The sequence below is a fragment of the Capra hircus genome, chromosome 2 (genome assembly GCF_001704415.2).
Source record: "Capra hircus breed San Clemente chromosome 2, ASM170441v1, whole genome shotgun sequence".
Classification (NCBI taxonomy): domain Eukaryota; kingdom Metazoa; phylum Chordata; class Mammalia; order Artiodactyla; family Bovidae; genus Capra; species Capra hircus.
In genome coordinates this window covers 45,261,088-45,278,963 of record NC_030809.1, presented here as the reverse complement: position 1 = coordinate 45,278,963, position 17,876 = coordinate 45,261,088, and the positions used below count along the sequence as shown (strand labels likewise).

General features: G+C 44.7%; 1 protein-coding gene across 1 annotated transcript in view; it reads left to right on the top strand.

Annotated features, from left to right (window-relative positions):
• Positions 1-17,876, top strand: part of KIAA2012 (KIAA2012 ortholog) — a 131,943-nt gene that overhangs the window by 34,974 nt on the left and 79,093 nt on the right. The window contains exons 10-12 of the mRNA XM_018060816.1: positions 723-893; positions 3,213-3,323; positions 13,597-13,665. Coding sequence (XP_017916305.1) covers positions 723-893; positions 3,213-3,323; positions 13,597-13,665 — 351 coding nt within the window. The remainder of the gene's footprint in view (positions 1-722; positions 894-3,212; positions 3,324-13,596; positions 13,666-17,876) is intronic.

The window sequence follows — 17,876 nt, the reverse complement described above, 5'->3', positions numbered from 1 at the left end:
TTTCCCTTTGTAAAAAAGTGGCTTATGGTACTTTGAGACTGTGTGTGAAGCCAGCTTTTCAATATAAACAGCAAGAATGCGTTGAGCATGAAATAAAGACCACTCTCTCTGAGATTAAGACAAGGTCTCAATCCCTTTTAGATTCCTGGGTTTCACCCTCCCTAGAGTAGTCCCTGCTGACTTTAAGAAAGAGTAAAAGAGAGAGAGATGGAGGCCAGGATGTGCTTTGTGGAGTGTTATCGTCCCTGCTGTTACCCTCTACCATCTGGAAGGGGCTGCTGTGTGCTTTATGACCCAGAGGAGCCATGTGATCACTGGTCTGCTTAGGAAAATTGCTTTGTGGTTGAAACTCTGTAGCCAATAGTCCCATGAGCTTGAAGGCTGGGTCTCCCCAGTTAGGTAAGGACCTTGCAGCCTCCTTCGCCTTTCTTCTATCTCAGGAGTCCATCAGCAGGACAAGAATAAGAACCACTGTTCGGTTCCTCCCAGTTCTTAGAGGTTCCCCCCAAGGAAGGGCCAAAAGTAATCCCCCATTGGCTATGGGAGATACCTGGCCTCTGCTCCTTAGCAGGGCTGGAAAAAAGAGAGACCAATGTGAGAATGTGGGGAATAAACAATTCTAGACACCAGGAGCCTTCACTCGGAGAGTTAGCAAAGAGGTTCCCTCTGCTTCTTGCTGATCCTGATTCTCACTCATGCTTCTTCTCCTTTTGCTTTTGAAGAGGATGTTGCTCCACCCCAGAAGGGGACCTTATCACCATCCCTGAGGAAAGGAAAGAAAAGTCCAAAGAGCCAGAGAGGCCCAGACAGCCCCAGGACATCAGGCCGCAGCAGCCCCACAGGCCCCCCACGTGAGAAACCAGCTGGGGGGCCACTTCCAGCAGCAGGACAAGGTACTCACTCCTGGGGTATACAGATGCGCCCCTTTGGCTTGTCTGTGACTCTGGGCTCATTTTAATCACCTTCCAGGGCCACACATAAGCTGCCTGAAAGCCACCCCACTGAAGAAGGGAAATCAGCAGTTTCCGACCATATCAGTGGGATTAACTCTCACCATGCTTATTCCTCAAGAGTCAGTACACGTTTTTAAAAAGGGTTTTCTGCACCAGCTCGCACTGCCAAGCTGTTTTGTGCTTCCCTCCCTCCTGGCAGCACCCGTGATGACGCAGTTCCCTGCACTCATCACAGAGACTCCCTACTGGGTTTACGGGGCATTCTCCACACCAAGCCATCACCCTGCCTGCCGGGGGACCTGGCTAAGAGGAAGAGTCCCTGGGAAGGAATCACCCTCCCCAACCCAGGGCAGGGCCTGAGGCCTGTGAACAGAGAGAGGACTCCAGATCTCTTCTGAAGGGTTAGGCAGGCAAGACCACACCCTCTGTGCTTTAGACTGACTTCTCATCCTTAAGAGCCGACAGCTCAGGAGGAGATAGAGAGTGCAGTGACAGCTTCTGTGGGGGCGGTGCACAAAGCAAAAATTGCTTAGAGTCCAAATCACCCCTGAAAATCCCTTAGGGAGGGTCCGGGCTCGAGACCTATGAACCGACAAACTTCTAGAAAGTGCAGCCCAACCAGCTGTTCCTCCCTCATCGGAGGATGGGCAACTTTCTCAGGTTGAGCAGCAGATGAAGGAGATGGAGTGTGTTTGGTGAAGAAAATGCCTCTGTTAACAGTAGAGCCTCACTCGGGGCTTCTAGAAGATCACACTCAGAGAGGAACATGGCAACTGAGAGCCACCAAGAAACAACAGGCACCTCCACTTTCGTCCCATCCCACACTCACTCAGGGACAGACACCTCGCTGTTCAAACCCTGCTCGCTCTCACACCCCCTTCCTCAAACCCAGCATGTATATTTGAAGCCTTGTAAGCATAAATTCAATACATGGATCAATAACCCCATTATGTGCTTGCATCTTCTCTGTTTAAGGCTGAAATGGTCAAAATCAAATCCTGTCTCCCCCCCACCCCCCGACCTCTTTTCTTTCACCAAAGAGGCTTCCAAATTGTTTCACGGTGGAACGTTTTCTTACAATTCCCTCCCTTTTATATTTGCAGGGCAATGATGCTGTCTTAATTTGGAGCTAATTACCTAAACTTTAGGTACCATAATGTCACCACCAAGGGTACTCCTAGGAGGTTTCGTTGCCCAGGACAAATCACACCAAACACACAGACAGACACACACACACCCCTAATCGGACACCCTTACAAAAGGAGAATCTGATTAGAATAAACAACAGGGCCGTGACTATGAGAGAGGTGTAGCCGGAAGCCTCAAGGGCATAGGTTGAGTGTGTGTAAATGAATGTGCGGACAAGGGCACATGTGTGTCTGAGGGCATGTGTGTGCTTATATAGCTACGTGAGTGCATGTATGTACTCGTGTGCTCACGTGTGTGTGTGATTAAGCAGGCATGCATGTTTGCCTGTGCTTGTGTTGCTGTGCGTCCCTGTCCATGCATACACGCCTGCATGTGTGTGCTACGTGTATGTGTACATGTGCATGCAGACCTCGGTGTAAGTATGTGTGAGTGTGTGTTCCCATGTGTGTCAGGCCTCAGTGTATGTGTATAAAAACACACTTGTAAGTGTCCACTGTGATTGATTGCCAGCTCTTCTCCTGACCTCTTTGCCTTGGAAATGGGGAAAGTCAAGTCATAGAAATATCTTCAATCTTTCTAAGCAACAGGGAGAAATACAGTTGTCTTCTCCTCCTTGGCCGGAGCCCCTGGAGTCACTAAGAGTGGCAGCATTTGACCGTCAGGGCACAGCTATGCTTCCGAGTAGGACACAAAGGCACATGGCAGAGCAGGAAGCAGAGGCTGGAATCTCTGATACCTGCGCCGAGGGTCTGGGCTGCACAGATGCTTGAAGGATGGGGCTCCATTTCCTTCACAGAAGATGCCCCCACCAGCCTCACCTTGTCCCTGCAGTGATGCCTGAAACCAGAGGACCCCCTCTTTTCCAGACCTTCACGGTCTAGAAGCGAAGTGGCAGCCCCACCCCATTCATCCCACACTGACTTTAGACAATGGGGCCCAAACATGGCGCAGCTCTGGAGAACCCCAGGAGAGAGAGGGCGGCTCTGCACCCCGGCAAGCTCCTGAGCACACCCACCAGCAGCTCCCCGCTGGGGAGAGCAGGCCACATTCAACCTCCCTCCCCTGCTCTAGTGCTAACACTCACTGCTGGTGCCTGTGCTTATTTTCAAGAAAAATCCGGAGACCCTACGCTGGGACACTTCCTGCAAGGTCCAGGTGGAGAAAACATCTGTCTGTCCCTCCCAGGGCCCACCCACACCCAGGAGCTTCCGTCAGGGGAAGGTAAGATGAGACAGCTCAGGTCAGCCCTGTTTCCTTGGGGGAAGATTCTACCTGCAGCTTCCCAAACTTCCCAGCAGCAGAGACATCATTAAAAACAGACGCAAGTCAGCCAGTTTCTCTCCTCTCGCTGACACAGAGGTGCTTCTGTAGTTCAGACACAATAACCCAATGTTTGCACAACAAGTTCGCTCTTGCATCAGGAGAGAGACGTTCCTGTGGAATGGCTCGGAGGAGGCCTAATGTGCTGTGCTGATGCCTCGATGAGGATGATAAAGCCCTCTTGGTATTTGCCCAAACTAAACACCATCTTTCCTCTTCTTTCCAACCACCCTCCAGAGGTGGAGGTGGCTAATTGGTAATCCAATCAGGTCTCCTTGTTATGAGCATTGGTTCACTGCTGCAAATCATCTGGCTCCTGACAGATAGCAAGGCAGTTTCCAAAAACCCTTCTGGCAATGTTCACTTTTTGGAAAAGGGATGTTGGCTCTGAGCAATAACCATCTTGCAAAGGGGAAAAAAAAAAAATTGAAGTCAGAGGGTGATGAGTGTCAACCACCCAGGATCCCTGATGATGTGTATGCATGAGCCGTACAGCCATCAGGCCTCTTGATGAGGAAAATTAAAATCTGCACTTGTTTCCTGGGTGATGTCATGACTGCCTCAATAAAAAGAGCACGGACTCAGAGCCAGGAGATCTGAGTAACCCTGGCTGGTCCTCTGTATTTTCAGATGACTTTGGGTCCAGTCCTTCCTTGTGTCCAAGGCCCCTCATCCCATTGAAATAAAGGGATGGACTCTGCCACCTGCAGCTATTGGTTATTACTTCATTTCATGTGTTGTGTCTGTTGCTGTGGAAGTAGCCACTTAGTATTAATACATGGATTTCTAGAAACAAGAATGCATTTGTTCCAAATTCAGCATTGAAGAACTTCCATCACGACTTAGTCTGTCCCATGATATAAGCATAAAAATAACTTGGTTCTGAACTAAAGGAAGCAGGAGTTAGACAGGTGGAGGCCAGCGTCAGTGCCACCCAGCTGGTACAACAGCTGGAACGCAAACACGATTCTGTTCATCTGCTGCACATTTGTCCACTCTCTTCCAAGAGAAATAGCCCTCCTTCGGGCAAAGCAAAAGCCAGAAGCAAAAGGGGACATCTTCAAGTTACATATTGAAGTGTGTTATCACATTGTCAGTATCCTATTTCAGTCATTTTGGTGTCCCTGGCACTTAGCGCAGTCCCTGACACCAGTGTCACAGGGTCACAGCAAATGTTTACTGAAAAAATCTTTCAATGATTACCACACAAAAGAAAGAAAGAACGAGAGAGAGAAATGAAATCTATGCTGAATAAATCGAGACTTGCTCTGAGCAATAACCATCTCGCATAAGAAAAAAAAAAATCTGCTAACTCATCCTACTCCCGTGAACAATGTTATTTAATCCTACTTGCCTCTCAAACCTAGAGACATCCACTGTGAGCTAGCTAGCTAATGAACAAATGAACCATCAGTCCGTCAGTCAGTCACTGGCCTCTCTCTATCCCATCCTCCATACACTGCAGGCTGGTGGACCTGCAGTCTTGATGGTGACTGGCTGGGGCCCAGGGTGGTGGACGAAACCCTTAAACCCACGTTTCCCACAAGCACCCGTAGAACAGGTCCAGCTCTCTAAGAGTCTCTGCTAATGGGAAAGCCTTGTTGTTTTGTTTTGAAAAGCAGTATACTGGAAAAAAAAATTTCAATTCCTACAAAGGATTTGCTCCAACCACACCAAATTCTTTGCAGCTGTTTGTTCAAATTCATCTTGATCACCATCCCCATCCCACTCTTCCAATCTCACCTCCCACTGTATTCAGGCCCACCCTTTTCTCATCTGTCCAATGACTCAAACATTCAGTCTCCCTTCTCTTATCTCCCAGCCTTGCCTAAACTGCCCTCAAATATTTAGAATTATTTTAAGTTCCAGGGGAAGGCTCATCATTTCTGGGATATTGTCCTAAATAAATCCTCCTCAACTCACTGAACTGCCCCAGTGTAGCCTCAGTCCATTTCTCTCTCTCAACCCCACTTTTTTGATTACTGCATTTATCTACATCTGTTTTCCCTTTGAGCTCCCAAATATATTAGAAGAGTCCTAGAGAACTTATCTTTATCATATGTTCAAGAAATGCATGTTGATTGACGTAATACCCCAGGTGCCACAAAGTTTTTGGAGATCATAGTTGTTGTTTTTTAATTTTAAAAAAAAAAAAAAAAACCTTGGGTAAAAGTGGGAATATGATCTGTCTGATCTTTCTGAAACTTTCAGACTCTGTCAACATCTATTTGGAAATAAATTCTTAAGCAATTAGATCATGATATCTTGCTTTCAGATAGCATAGGGAAATGAGTATAAACCTTCAGAAGAAGGAAAAAAAAGATGTGAAGACTTGAGCTGGAATTTGACCCTCTTGGTCATGTTGAGATATTGCTACACTTAGAAAATTCAAAGGCTTAAGAAAGGAAATTTTAACTTGGAAGGATACAAGTCAAAACATTGGGTATTCACTTCAAGTTGCTTATCCTTGATTCAAATCCTTCATTTATTCCCGTAGTCACAATGGCAGCAATAGAAGTTTTCTTTCAGAAGATCTTTAATTGAGTTCTTTATTGCAAGAAGTTCAAGGATCTCTGTGCCCATGATTCAGTATGGGACTCCAAGCCCCATGCAAATGTAAAATTCTCCATCTCTTTCAGAGTTTTCAGTTAACGCTTTCTTTTGTCCTAAATGGATTTTCACCCCCAAATCATGTCTTGGTTTTTGGCCATTTAATTAGCATCTTTCTCTCTTGCAACTCTTTCTTGGTGTGGTGGTTTTAAAATATGTCTCCAAATTCTTTGACACTTGTTTCTTCAAAAAGGGGGGCCCAATTTTCCTCCCTTTGAGTGTGGGCTGGACATAGAGTCTCATTTCTGATAAACTGAAGTGATGGTGTGTGACTTCTGAGACATGAGCTACACATGAGAGGAGATGGTCATGCCCCAGTGAAACTTCCAGATGACTGTATCCCTGGTTGATTCTGTACTGAAGCCTCACAAGAGACTGTACCAGAATCACAGCCTAAGAGTTTCCCAGATTCTCATAGCAACTGTGTGAGATACAATAAAGGCTTACTATATCACTAAATACAGTAAGTCACTAGATTTGGGGATAATTTGTTTTCATAATAGATTATATACTGGTGCCATGTCCTGATGGTCTGCAATTTGGTAAACAGAAAGAAGGGTCCAAGAATATCCCAGTTTCTCTCAAAAAACTGATTATTTGAAGGCAAACATATGCAAAGTGGTTGACTTTCTCTGTGTCCTCCCCATTTGTCCTTTGTTATAAGGTTGGTTGTAGGGACTCATGGATAAAAGGATCCTTCCACATTGGTGGGATATTTGACAAAATGTGCTTTTCCCTGAGTAGCCTATCTCTTAGCAGCTATTGCTTTAGCAAAAATGCCTGGAGATTTGAAAGTGGAGAAGTCCATTAGATGAGACAGCATGAAGAAGAAGAAAGAACTCTGGACTAAATGTCCACAGTCTTGGGTTTTATCCGCAGCTCTATCACCCTGATTTCTGTGATCATTGCAAATGAATTCACTGCTTTGGCACTCAGCTTCTCTGTATAGAAAAAAAGGAACTGGAATTCAATCCAGTTCTCCCAGTGTATGTCCCATAGAAATTCAAGTCCTCAGAAGGTTAGCAGGCATTCTGTTTTTTAAAAAAAATTCTGAGACTAAATAAGTTGGAAACCAGTGGGCCAAAGTGAAGCAGATTCCTCCCTGCAGGAGCCTCTACTATGTTAATATGGGTTATGGCTCCTCAAGATGAGAATATGCAGTGTTTCCCAAACTTATTTGACCATTGAATTCTTTCTTGTTTGAGTAAAGCGTCATGCACATCTAACTAGTTTTTGGAACACACTTTGGAAAATGCTAAACTGATGATTTCTAAGGTTCTTTCCAGGTATAATGCTATATGTTAGTAAATAACCCCATTTCCCAAGGAGACTCCCTCCATAAAGGAGTTCTGTTGTCTAAATCCTGAAGCAGGATATCAGCTATTCAGTAATTCATGATTGTTCTTGTTTTCATTTCCCAAACCTCAGTTCTGAATCCACAATCCTTCCATCTCCATGTAAAAAGGAAGGTGGAGGAAACCTGGGTGGTGATAAGGCCCTTTTGCCCAGTCAGTGTTTGTTAATAAGCAATCATGTTGATGGATTTAGCAGATCTCAGATGTTGAAATAAAGGAAAACATGGTTGGATATGGTCATTTGGCACCCAGCAGTTCCTTCCAGGGCACCTTCCTGTACTCCGGAGGCTGGCAGACTGAAAACCACGTTTCCCAGATAACCTTTGCAGTGAGGGAGGCTGAATGCAAATTGTGTGTGTGTGTTAGTCGCTCAGTCATGTCTGAATCTTTGCAGCTCCATGGAATGTAGCTCACCAGGCTCCTCTGTCCCTGGAATTCTCCAGGCAAGAATACTGGAGTGGGTTGCCATTCTCTTCTGCAGGGAATCTTCCTGACCCAGGGGTCACACAGGTCTCCCACATTTCAGGCTGATTCTTTACCATCTGAGACACCAGGGAAGCCCTGAATGCAAATTGCTGCTGCTGCTGCTAAGTCGCTTCAGTCGTGTCCAACTCCGTGCAACCCCATAGATGGCAGCCCACCAGGCTCCCCCAGTCCCTGGGATTCTCCAGGCAAATTAGGTTCTGCCAGATACATGCACTTGCATGAGGCTTGAAGGGCAGAAATGAGGCAGAGGCACTTTGGCTACTTACTGCCGGCAAGCCAGCTGGTGAAGACTTGGTATCAAGAGGCAGCTGCTGCAGCAACTTTGGAAACACGAAGTTTTCTGTAGCAGCTTCGTTTCCTCTTAAAATACCTGGTGGTTTCTGTTCTCTACTGAGGCCTGACCCATATACTCTCTTCCCCTTGCAGAAATCATGGGCAGTTCCCGGGAGGCCGGGTGTGAGGCTAATTTGGGTCTGTCCCATGGACCACAGGGCAGTGATCACTGGGTTTGTTAGGACTTCAGAGAGAAGCGGAGTTCCTTCCCTCACCGCAGTGAACCCAGTGCAGCCTCAGCAGCCCACGCTGGACGGTGCTCTGCTGGCCACCTGCAGAGAGCCACTGAAAACCGCTGGGCGGTCTCCTCTCCTTTGACAGAAACCTCTCATGCTTTCTCTAAGTACAAAGATTCCCCTCCCTTGTATTTGGCTTAAAATGTGATATTATCACCACTTTATGCCTTCCAAAGAAGAAAAATATTAAAAATAACAGTTCTTTCTGAATCTGCTGGAAATTCTCTTTTTTAAGAAGAAATTCAATATGAAGTGTTGAAGAATACTTAATTCCTCTTTATTTTTTGCATATGTACTTATATTTTTCTTTCAGGGCCTGCGAGGCTGTAAATTCTACTCCCCTCCCAGTTTTTCATAGAACCTTAGGGTTGAGAGGGAATGTAGGCATTACGTTCATCAGCGTGTAAGTAGGGGATGCATTTTATCAAACAGATTTTTCTGGGGATACCTATACAGAAAACAGGTAGAAGCAGGGCTGCCTGGTTAAAGTGAGGATGGCCTGACTGTGCACCCACCCCCACAACTTCTTCAGAGCCCAGCTAATTCTTTCCCTCCTAAATGATTCCTGGCTGTGGGGTCTGTGCAGAGTCACTAGAACTATGAGACCACAGTTGAAAACTCATTTTGTGGAAGGGAAACGGAGGCCCAGAGAGCTATGGCGACTTGCTCAAAGTCACACAGATTCTATGTGACAAATCTAAGGTTCAAGCCAAGGTCTTCCTGCAACAACTTAGGCCAAAGGTCTTCTCCTTAAAACTTATTGCCTCTAGTTTCTAGGCTTTAAGGACTAGCTGAAGTCCATCTTCATTGCACCACCTCACCTGACCATCAAAGCCCACACTGACTGCTACTGTCTTAGGATCTACTAATTCTCACTACCTGGGTCTCTCACCAGGCATTCCCTCGCTTTTTTATCTTTTTTACTCTTTTTCTTCATTCTCCTCTGAGATTTAAAATTCCTATAGATATATCCCCCACATCTACTTCTGAATACACCAGAGAACACCATAGGTACTGCCAGAACACTATCCATAAATATTGATTAAAACCATGAGTAGCAAAGATTTTACCTGTTCCCCAATATATATTTTTCCATTATTCCTATTATTTTTAGAATCTCCTACCATGAAGTTGGCTTCCCTGGTGGCTCAGATAGTAAAACATCTGCCTGCAATGTGGGAGACCCAGGTTCAATCCCTGGGTTGGGAAGATCCCCTGGAGAAGGAAATGGCAACCCACTCCAACACCCTTGCCTGGAAAATTCCATGGACAGAGGAGCCTGGTAGAGTTGGACACAACTGAGTGAATTCACTTCACTTTCACCATGAAGTTTAATTGAACACATGGCTGCCTAGTTAGGAATTATATTTCCCAGCCTCCTTTGCAGCCAGGTATGACAGGTGTGGCAATGAAATGTGAACAGAAGTAATGTGTACAATTCTGGGTCATCTCCTTAAAAAGAAACCACTGCCGTCCTCCTTCTCTTCCTCCTCTTCTTCCTCTTCTTTCCCCTTGGACTTGGTTGTACTGGTGAAGTAACTTCAAACACGTGGAAAAGGGCAGTGCTCTAGGGGATGATGAAGCCAAAAGATATAAGGAACCACGATGCCCAGATAACTTTGTGGAACAGTGCCACCCCAGTCTACCCACCTCCCTCAGGACTCTTACCTGAAAAAAAAAAAAATGTTTATCTTGTTGAACCTCTTTGTTACAGCAGCTTGTGTGTGTGCTCAGTCATGTCCTAATCTTTGCAACCCCATGGACTGTAGCCCGCCAGGCTCATCCATCCATGGAATTTCCCAGGCAAGCATACTGGAGTGGGTTGCCATTTGCTCCTCCCAGGGATCTTCCCAACTAGGGATCGAACCAACGTCTCTTGCATCTCCTGCATTGGCAGGCAGATTCTTTACCACTGTGCCACCGGGGGAGCCTACAGCAGTTCACTACATTCCCTAATATAATGCAACTATGACAATACCCGCCATCCTAGTTTGCTTTGCTTTGTGATAACCAAACCAGATCATACATACAGTACATCTTGTAAAATATTAAGTAAAATTTCAATATAAAATGTCATTGGACCTAAAACAGAAAAGATGCATTACATTGTGCCTGACTCCTCTATCAATGGACAGGATGCCTACCATGTTCAAGGGATGGAAAAGGATGTTAATACCAAGAGCAGACATCCTCAGGCATCTAGGTCATCTCATTCCATCATCCCAATAATCCGATGAAGGGAGTATTTTCATTCACATCACAGGTGAGGAAACTGAAAGACAAGGTTAACCCCCTTGTGCACATTAATCACCCCTGGGGAACAGCTCAGCATAATTGTTCCTAGGCCCGTCTGCTCCAGAAACAGTGCTCTTCTCTTCCCAACTGCCCAGGACTCAGCACCAGGCCCTGTGGCTGCTGCCTTCAAAGACCTCACATGAAAACAGATTCACATGCAACTGACTCTCCCACAAGGCAGAATGAAGTGAACATTGTAACAGAGGCCTAAACAACAGAATGCAGGGGCCTTGGTGGAAGGTGTGATAGATTCTAACCTGGGGGATGAGAAAGGATTTTTGCAGAGGAATTCCCATTTGCACTGACCTTTAAGAAACTGGTAGAAGTAGATAAACAAAGAAGAAAGACATGACCCAGCGAGGGACCAGCATAAACCAAAGAGATAGGAAAGCAGAGTCCATGTGGGAAATGATGAGTGGCCTGTAAGAAGGCTCTGTGGGGCAGGGGTAGGGGGTTCACGCAGGGATATGAGGCTGAAAGGTAGGCCAAGACCAGGCCAGGGAAGGCCTTGTGCACCAGAAAAGAGCTGAAATGCTGCTTTTTAGGCAACAAGAAACTACAGATGCCTGAGGAGGGATGTCAGGAACAGGGGTGCCAGCAGCAGGCAGGAGAAAAAGCCAAGTGCTCAGACGACTACAGAGCCATCCAGACAGCAGCTGCCAGGGGCCTGGATGGCAGGCAATGGGCAGACATAGCAGATGTGGCAAGGCGACGGCCCTCAGGGCCACCAGCCGCATATGGGGAGGGTCACTGGCACATTGAATCTGAGCAGCCAGTGACAAGCCTGTGTGTAGAGTCTCTTCACAAAATTGGCTGCAATTCTCATCTCCCAGGTGGCACTAGTGGTAAAATACCTGCCTGCTAATTCAGGAGACTTCAAAGACTTGGATTTGATCCCCAGGTTGGGAAGAGCCCCTGGAGGAGGGCATGGCAACCCACTCCAGTACTCTTGCCTGGAGAATCCCCTTGGACAGAGAAACCTAGTGAGAGACAAGTCCATGGGGTTGTAAAGAGTCAGACACGACTGAAGCAAATTAGCACATCCTCATCTCCAATTATCTACTCAAACTACCATGTTCTGTTTTCACTTTCAGTTAAAAGGATTACTTTGGGCTTGGGGGGATGCACATGCATCTTGTGTGCTATAATTAAGGTAAAACAAAAATCAAGACCTTGGAGCCCGAGTCCCCCCACGGGGGCACACACAGGACCACAGTCCTTTCCCGTGTGGCCCTCAGTTCCCACAGCTTCCTTGATTTAAAGTCAAACTCCCACCAACACACATAAAAAATAAATTCCACAGTAAAAATAAACTGCCTCTCCACTTGTCATGCACCGTGGCTGTTTTGAGGCGTGTGTGCTCTTGGGGAACTGGTTGAGCATCCCTACAGAAGACTGTGGTAAATAACAAGAGTTCTAAGGAAAGCCCTGATCGCAGATTCCCCGGAGCTGTGAGTGAGGAAGGGGCAAGCCGTGATGGAGAGTGTTTGTATAACCCTCCTGCACCCTCTCACCCTGACACACATTGAGCTTTCTCTTTCATGATTGTTTTAGCCTCTTTTTCCCTTCCAACCACCGACCACTCAATTCTTTGAGGGAAAATTAACATTCATTATGCAATTTATCTCTCTCCTTTTAATCCAGCGTGCCTGTCTCCAAGGTCCCTACTCAATAATTAATGTTTGTTCTCATTTCCCATTCTCCAGAGCATCTATTCTTGAACTGTAGGGTCAACAATTAACACTAATTATGGCTTTCTCTCTCTCCAGTGTTGCCTCCCAGAATCCCAAGTTGCCCTGCTCAGCCTAGGATGTGTGCCTGCTTGTGGCTGCATGCGTGCAATGACAGGCTGGGAAAGCGCCAAGGAGCAGGCTTTTCCAAGCCCCACCACGGTTTAGCAAATCAGCAAAACCAAACATTCTCTTCTGGCAGTGTCTCTGGTATATGGATTATCAGTAATGAGATGATGAAGCATATAAATACAAATATGTATAGGGAAATGAGTGGGGGCAGGGGAGTTAGATAGGTCTCAAAATCTCTTTCAGATGTGTTTGATTTTCTATGACCTTCTTCCTCCCTATTTCTATCTTTCTGTTATCTCACACCTTTGTCTCTCTGACAAACAGACACACACACACACTTCTCATTAAAAGACCCATTTCCGATCCACTCAGCTGATCTCCTTGCTATCCGTTACCTCTCCCCTAACTGCCTTTCTCTGGCCGGTTATCCTAACCCTCTTCAGCCATTATTTTAACTAGTTTTCATTTTGACTGACAAGGGCAGCTAGGAGAATATTTCTCATCCAGAGTGAATCTGAAGAGATTGCAAAAAAAAATTCATCAGGGCTGTACAAAAGCCTGTCTGTCTTTCTGGCTGGGATCAGATGGGCTAGAAGCCCTCCAGTCTCCCTGGTCCAACCCTTGAATTTGGCTACAGCTGGAGGCGGGGGCTCCTCACGCCTGTCTGTCATCCCCCCATCGCTGTCCGCACTGGGGCCCCCACGGCACATCTGCTGTTCAGATCTGGGCATCTCCTCACAGCGGGTGTCAGGAGTTAACTGTTTCATGTTCTTGTTCTGTCACAGGTTCGCCTCTCCGAATTTACACATCACAGTACCTACAGCGTTTCACCCCCAACACCTCAAATAAAAATATTATTATTTCTTCCATGCTTTTTAAATCCTAGATCAGCCTTCCCTCAGTGATGGCATCTAAGGGTTTTCAAAACTATTTAATTCATTAGGAGACCTAGACATCAAGCCATCCCACTGTATTTTCCCCTGTCTTGGGGTAAGGAAAATAGCTTTTTTGCAAGATTTTTTTCATTGACTTAGGTAAAACCCTTATTGCTTTTCAGCCTATGAATCTGTCAGTTCAAATGCCGGCCATGGAGAGGAGGAATCTAGTATTCAACATCTACTAAAAGGTAAGATTTTCCCCTAAAGAGTCACTTCTACTTCTCCTCTGTGTTATTGCACTCATATACATTTTATTTCATACCCAGACCTCCAGAAGCACACAGTTTCTCCTCAAATATAGCAGTAAGTAGGAAATAATATTCCTTTCATAGAAAGTCTGAGAAATACAGCATCCTCTAGAGTTACTCATGGGCAGTCTTGGTGCTGTGGTCTGAGTGTAAATATTAGGGGAGAAGAAAAGTCAGACTAAATGCCTGTGCTGAGCTGGCTCCCAAAGGAGAATTTGCACACATGTCCTGTAGGTTTCGCAGACCAAACGCTGCACAGTTCACGTTATAACGAGGTGAGTATAGCCTCCCAGGGTTGGGCACGGTTCAAATTTCACATCCACAAACTAAAAAACTATCCGGAAAAGGTTCTCGGGCTTGTGTTCTAAATGCAGGAGTGAGGTCAGTTCTGCCTCTTCCATGCTTCCTTTTCCATTTCGTTTCCCCCATGGAGAAATAAGCAAAAACTGGGGGTGTAGGTCTGACTTTGAAGCTCATCTTCCAGCTGCTGCGACTGCTGCTTCTGCTTCAAACCAGGGGGAAGGATGATTATGTAAAGATTTTTCTCTCACTCCTAAAAATAGTCTTTGATTAATAGAGAAATGTGTGTGGTCTTCCTCACTGCTTATTTTGGGACAGGCAGGGATGAATCCTGCATGAGAGACCTGCTATAGCAACAGGAAGCGAGGCCACAGACAGAGGGCTGGAGCCAGATGGGTGGAGGGCACTGGTTTTGCTAGAGACGGCAAAATTTGAAGGAGAAAAGCACTGTCACATGCTTGCCAATGTCAAAATAAGTAAGCAGAGGAACACCAGAGAGCCCGGCATTAGTCCTCTCGCCATTCTCCTTGGGGGGACATCCTGATCATGGTGGGAAGAGTACCAGGGCCAGTTCTGTTCATTCTCACTTGTTGGGCTGGAATTGGGCCAAAGCAGCTCTTCATAGGAGCCCTCCAGGGCAAGATGAGGACGATGAAGATGATAACTACCATGGCTATCTATCTTCCACACGCCGAACACTGTGATGAATGTTTCACATTCATTAGACCACTTCATCCTCAGAGCAATGATAAGAGATAAATTCTAACATTGTCCTCACTTTTCATCTAAGACAAAGTGGCTCAGAGAGGTGAAGTGACTAGCCCAAGGTCATACACCTAACTGGTGAAGCTGGAATCTGAACCATAGGAACCTGTATTTTTAAGACTATGCATGGTTAGCGGTGACGTCAATCTAAACAGGCATGTTTCCCAGACTTACAGGTACAGAGAACAGACTTGTGCTTGCCAAGGGGGAGCAGGGGTGGGGAAGAAGGACTGGGAGTTTGGGATCAGCAGAGGGGAGCTATTGTATAGAGACTGAATAAACAACAAGGTCCTACTGTATAGCACAGGGAACTATATTCAATAGTCTGTGAGAAACCACAATACAAAAGAATATTGTGTATGTATATATATATAAACACACATATACAATCACTTTATTGTAAGGTGGAAATTAACACAACATTGTAAATCAACTATACTTAAATAAAATGTAAAATAGAATAGACAGGTATGTTTCCACCTAACATACAAGAGTTTAGGAAGTTCCTGACTTAATAATGACTCACACTAATAAATGATTTCTGTTGCACATCCTTTTCACCTTTCAATGACCGTTACTCAGCATCAGACACTTTTTTGTGGATAACACCAAAAATGATTTACAACTTTTAGAGATATGGAAAGAAGTTGAAACAAAGTCAGAACAGTTTGGAAGAACCAAACTCCCAAGATAGATTATCAAGCCAGATAAGCCTGTTTACAGGGTAGCTCTCCAGATCAAAAATATTCTTCCTAATAAGGCTGAAAATGGTACAGTTTCACTTCATACTACTGTTAAAATCTCACTAATAATAGATTCACTTCGAATTCTGAAGTAGTCTCTTAAAAGGTTGATACTTCTGAGAAGCTAACAGTCATTCACACTTTAGTAAAAATGTGTTTAATCAGGTAACTGTCCTCTCACAACCTGGTAAGAACAGCTGCCCTGAGGGACTAAAAATTCTGATGAGATGGAAACAAGGTTGGAGAATTTGGGAATAAGTGGAGCTTTAAGAGTTGAAACATTCCTGGTAGTTGTGGTACATTGGAGGGCTTGGATGAATGGGAAAATATTAGCTAAATGGAAGAAGAGATTCAAAAAGAAAAGTATAGGAAGGGAAATGGTAAAGTGCCAAAGACAAACCTGAGCTATTTCAGAACAGCCCCATGGCAAGCTTTGTATCCAGGGGAAGGAAAGAAAACTTTTAATTCCTTCTCTTCTCTATTGCTAGTAACTGAAAGACCTTAGGCTAATGCAAATCTCTTTCTCATTTCCAAGCTTTTGAACACACTGTTCCCTTTGCCTGGAGCATAATTCCTCATCTCCTTCTGTCCCCTGACATTTGTTTAACTGTGGCAAAATACACATGAAATAAAATTTGCCATCTTAACAATTTTTAAGTGTACAGTTCAGTAGTGTTCAGTTCAGTAGTGTTCAGTAGATTCACATTGTTGTGTAACCAGTCTCCAGAACTCTTTTTATCTTGCAAAACTGAAAGTCTATCCCTATTAAATGACAACTCCCATTCCGATGGGCCTACCCATAGAAGCACAGAGTACCTGCTTTGGGGCTTAGAATAGAGGCAACTTATTTGTTCCCTCGATTTGCTCAAAGACCTTAACAAAAAATTCTTACATCTCTTTAAGCCTAACACTGCCCATTTGTTTTTAAGGAAATGGATGTAATGCTACTCTGAATATACCAGATACCCGCTGGGATTGAGTTTAAAGAGCAGTTTAAAACATCTATTTATTGGAATCTATAGAGCTTTAACAACTTTTTGTTTTCTTGGCCATTTGGTTTTAAGGAATAGTTTTTATGATAATTGTCCCACATATAGATGTAGTTTTGATGTGTTTGTGGGAGAAGGTAAGCTCCATGTCCTTCTTTTCTGCCATCTAGATCTCCGCCCCAAGGAATATTTTCAGATAAAAATGATAAGATTTTTAAAAATTATATAGATGACAGACTTTAGGTATTTGTGTACTTGAAGGACAGTTTTGACTATTTGCAAATGACTTCAGAAGTCAGGGACACATACAATCTATCATTTTACAGAGGTAAGAAGTCAAATTATAGATATGGCCAGGCTAGGAGACAGAAGCTAGTGAGTACGCTAAAGCAATCTCAGCCTTGTGGTCTATATTCATTGTAACATCTGCAGGAGCTCTTGGAAAGTTAATTTTTTTTTTTTAAAGAAGAACATTGTTTGCTTGTATGGGGCTATATTGGGTCTTCGTTGCTGCCCACAGGCTTTCTCTAGTTGCGATGACCTGGGGTTGCTCTTCACGGTGGTACACAGGCTTCTCACTGAGTGGCTTCTTTTGTTGCCAAGCACATATTCTAGGTTTCAGTAGTTGTAGCACATAGGCTTTAGTTGGGGTTCTCAGGCTCTAGAGCACAGGCTCAGTAATTGTGGCACATGGGCTTAGTTGCTCCAGGGCATATGAAATCTTCTGAGACAAAGAATCGAACCTGTGTGCCCTACATTGGCAGGTGAATTCTTTTATCCACTATACCACCAGGAAGTAAGTTCTTGATTTTTTTTTTAACGGCCCTAAAAAGTATACCAACTGCTGTGACTGGTAATGGGATTAAGAGAAAGTGAAGTGGTCTAACAATTTGATGATTCTCTGCCAAATAATAGTTTTATAAATCATTCAAATCCTATATATCTATCAACTCATTAAGAGTCTGAAGAGCTCCCCCTCTTTCTTCATTTTTAGTTTAGTTTTACTGGGGATGTGATACACACTAGGAGCATTCACAAATCTAAGGATTCTTGGAATGCTCAGGAAGTGTCCTTTCAATAGGAGCAGGATCCACTGTCCATTAAGTGTATGACATGCATGAGGGATCAGGGGCTTGCTCAAGCAGTGAAGTCATGCTTAGCACAATGCACTTTAAGGCTGGTATGGATTTCAAGATGTCTCTGTGTGTGTGTGTGTGTGTGTGTGTGTGTGTGTGTATCAGCTATAATAAAGTTAAGAATATTAAGTTTTGTCCTGTCAGAGTGATAAAAAAATGATAACTTTTATTAACTAGTAATCCATAAATACTGTTTTCTGTTTCATCACTCTCCAGAC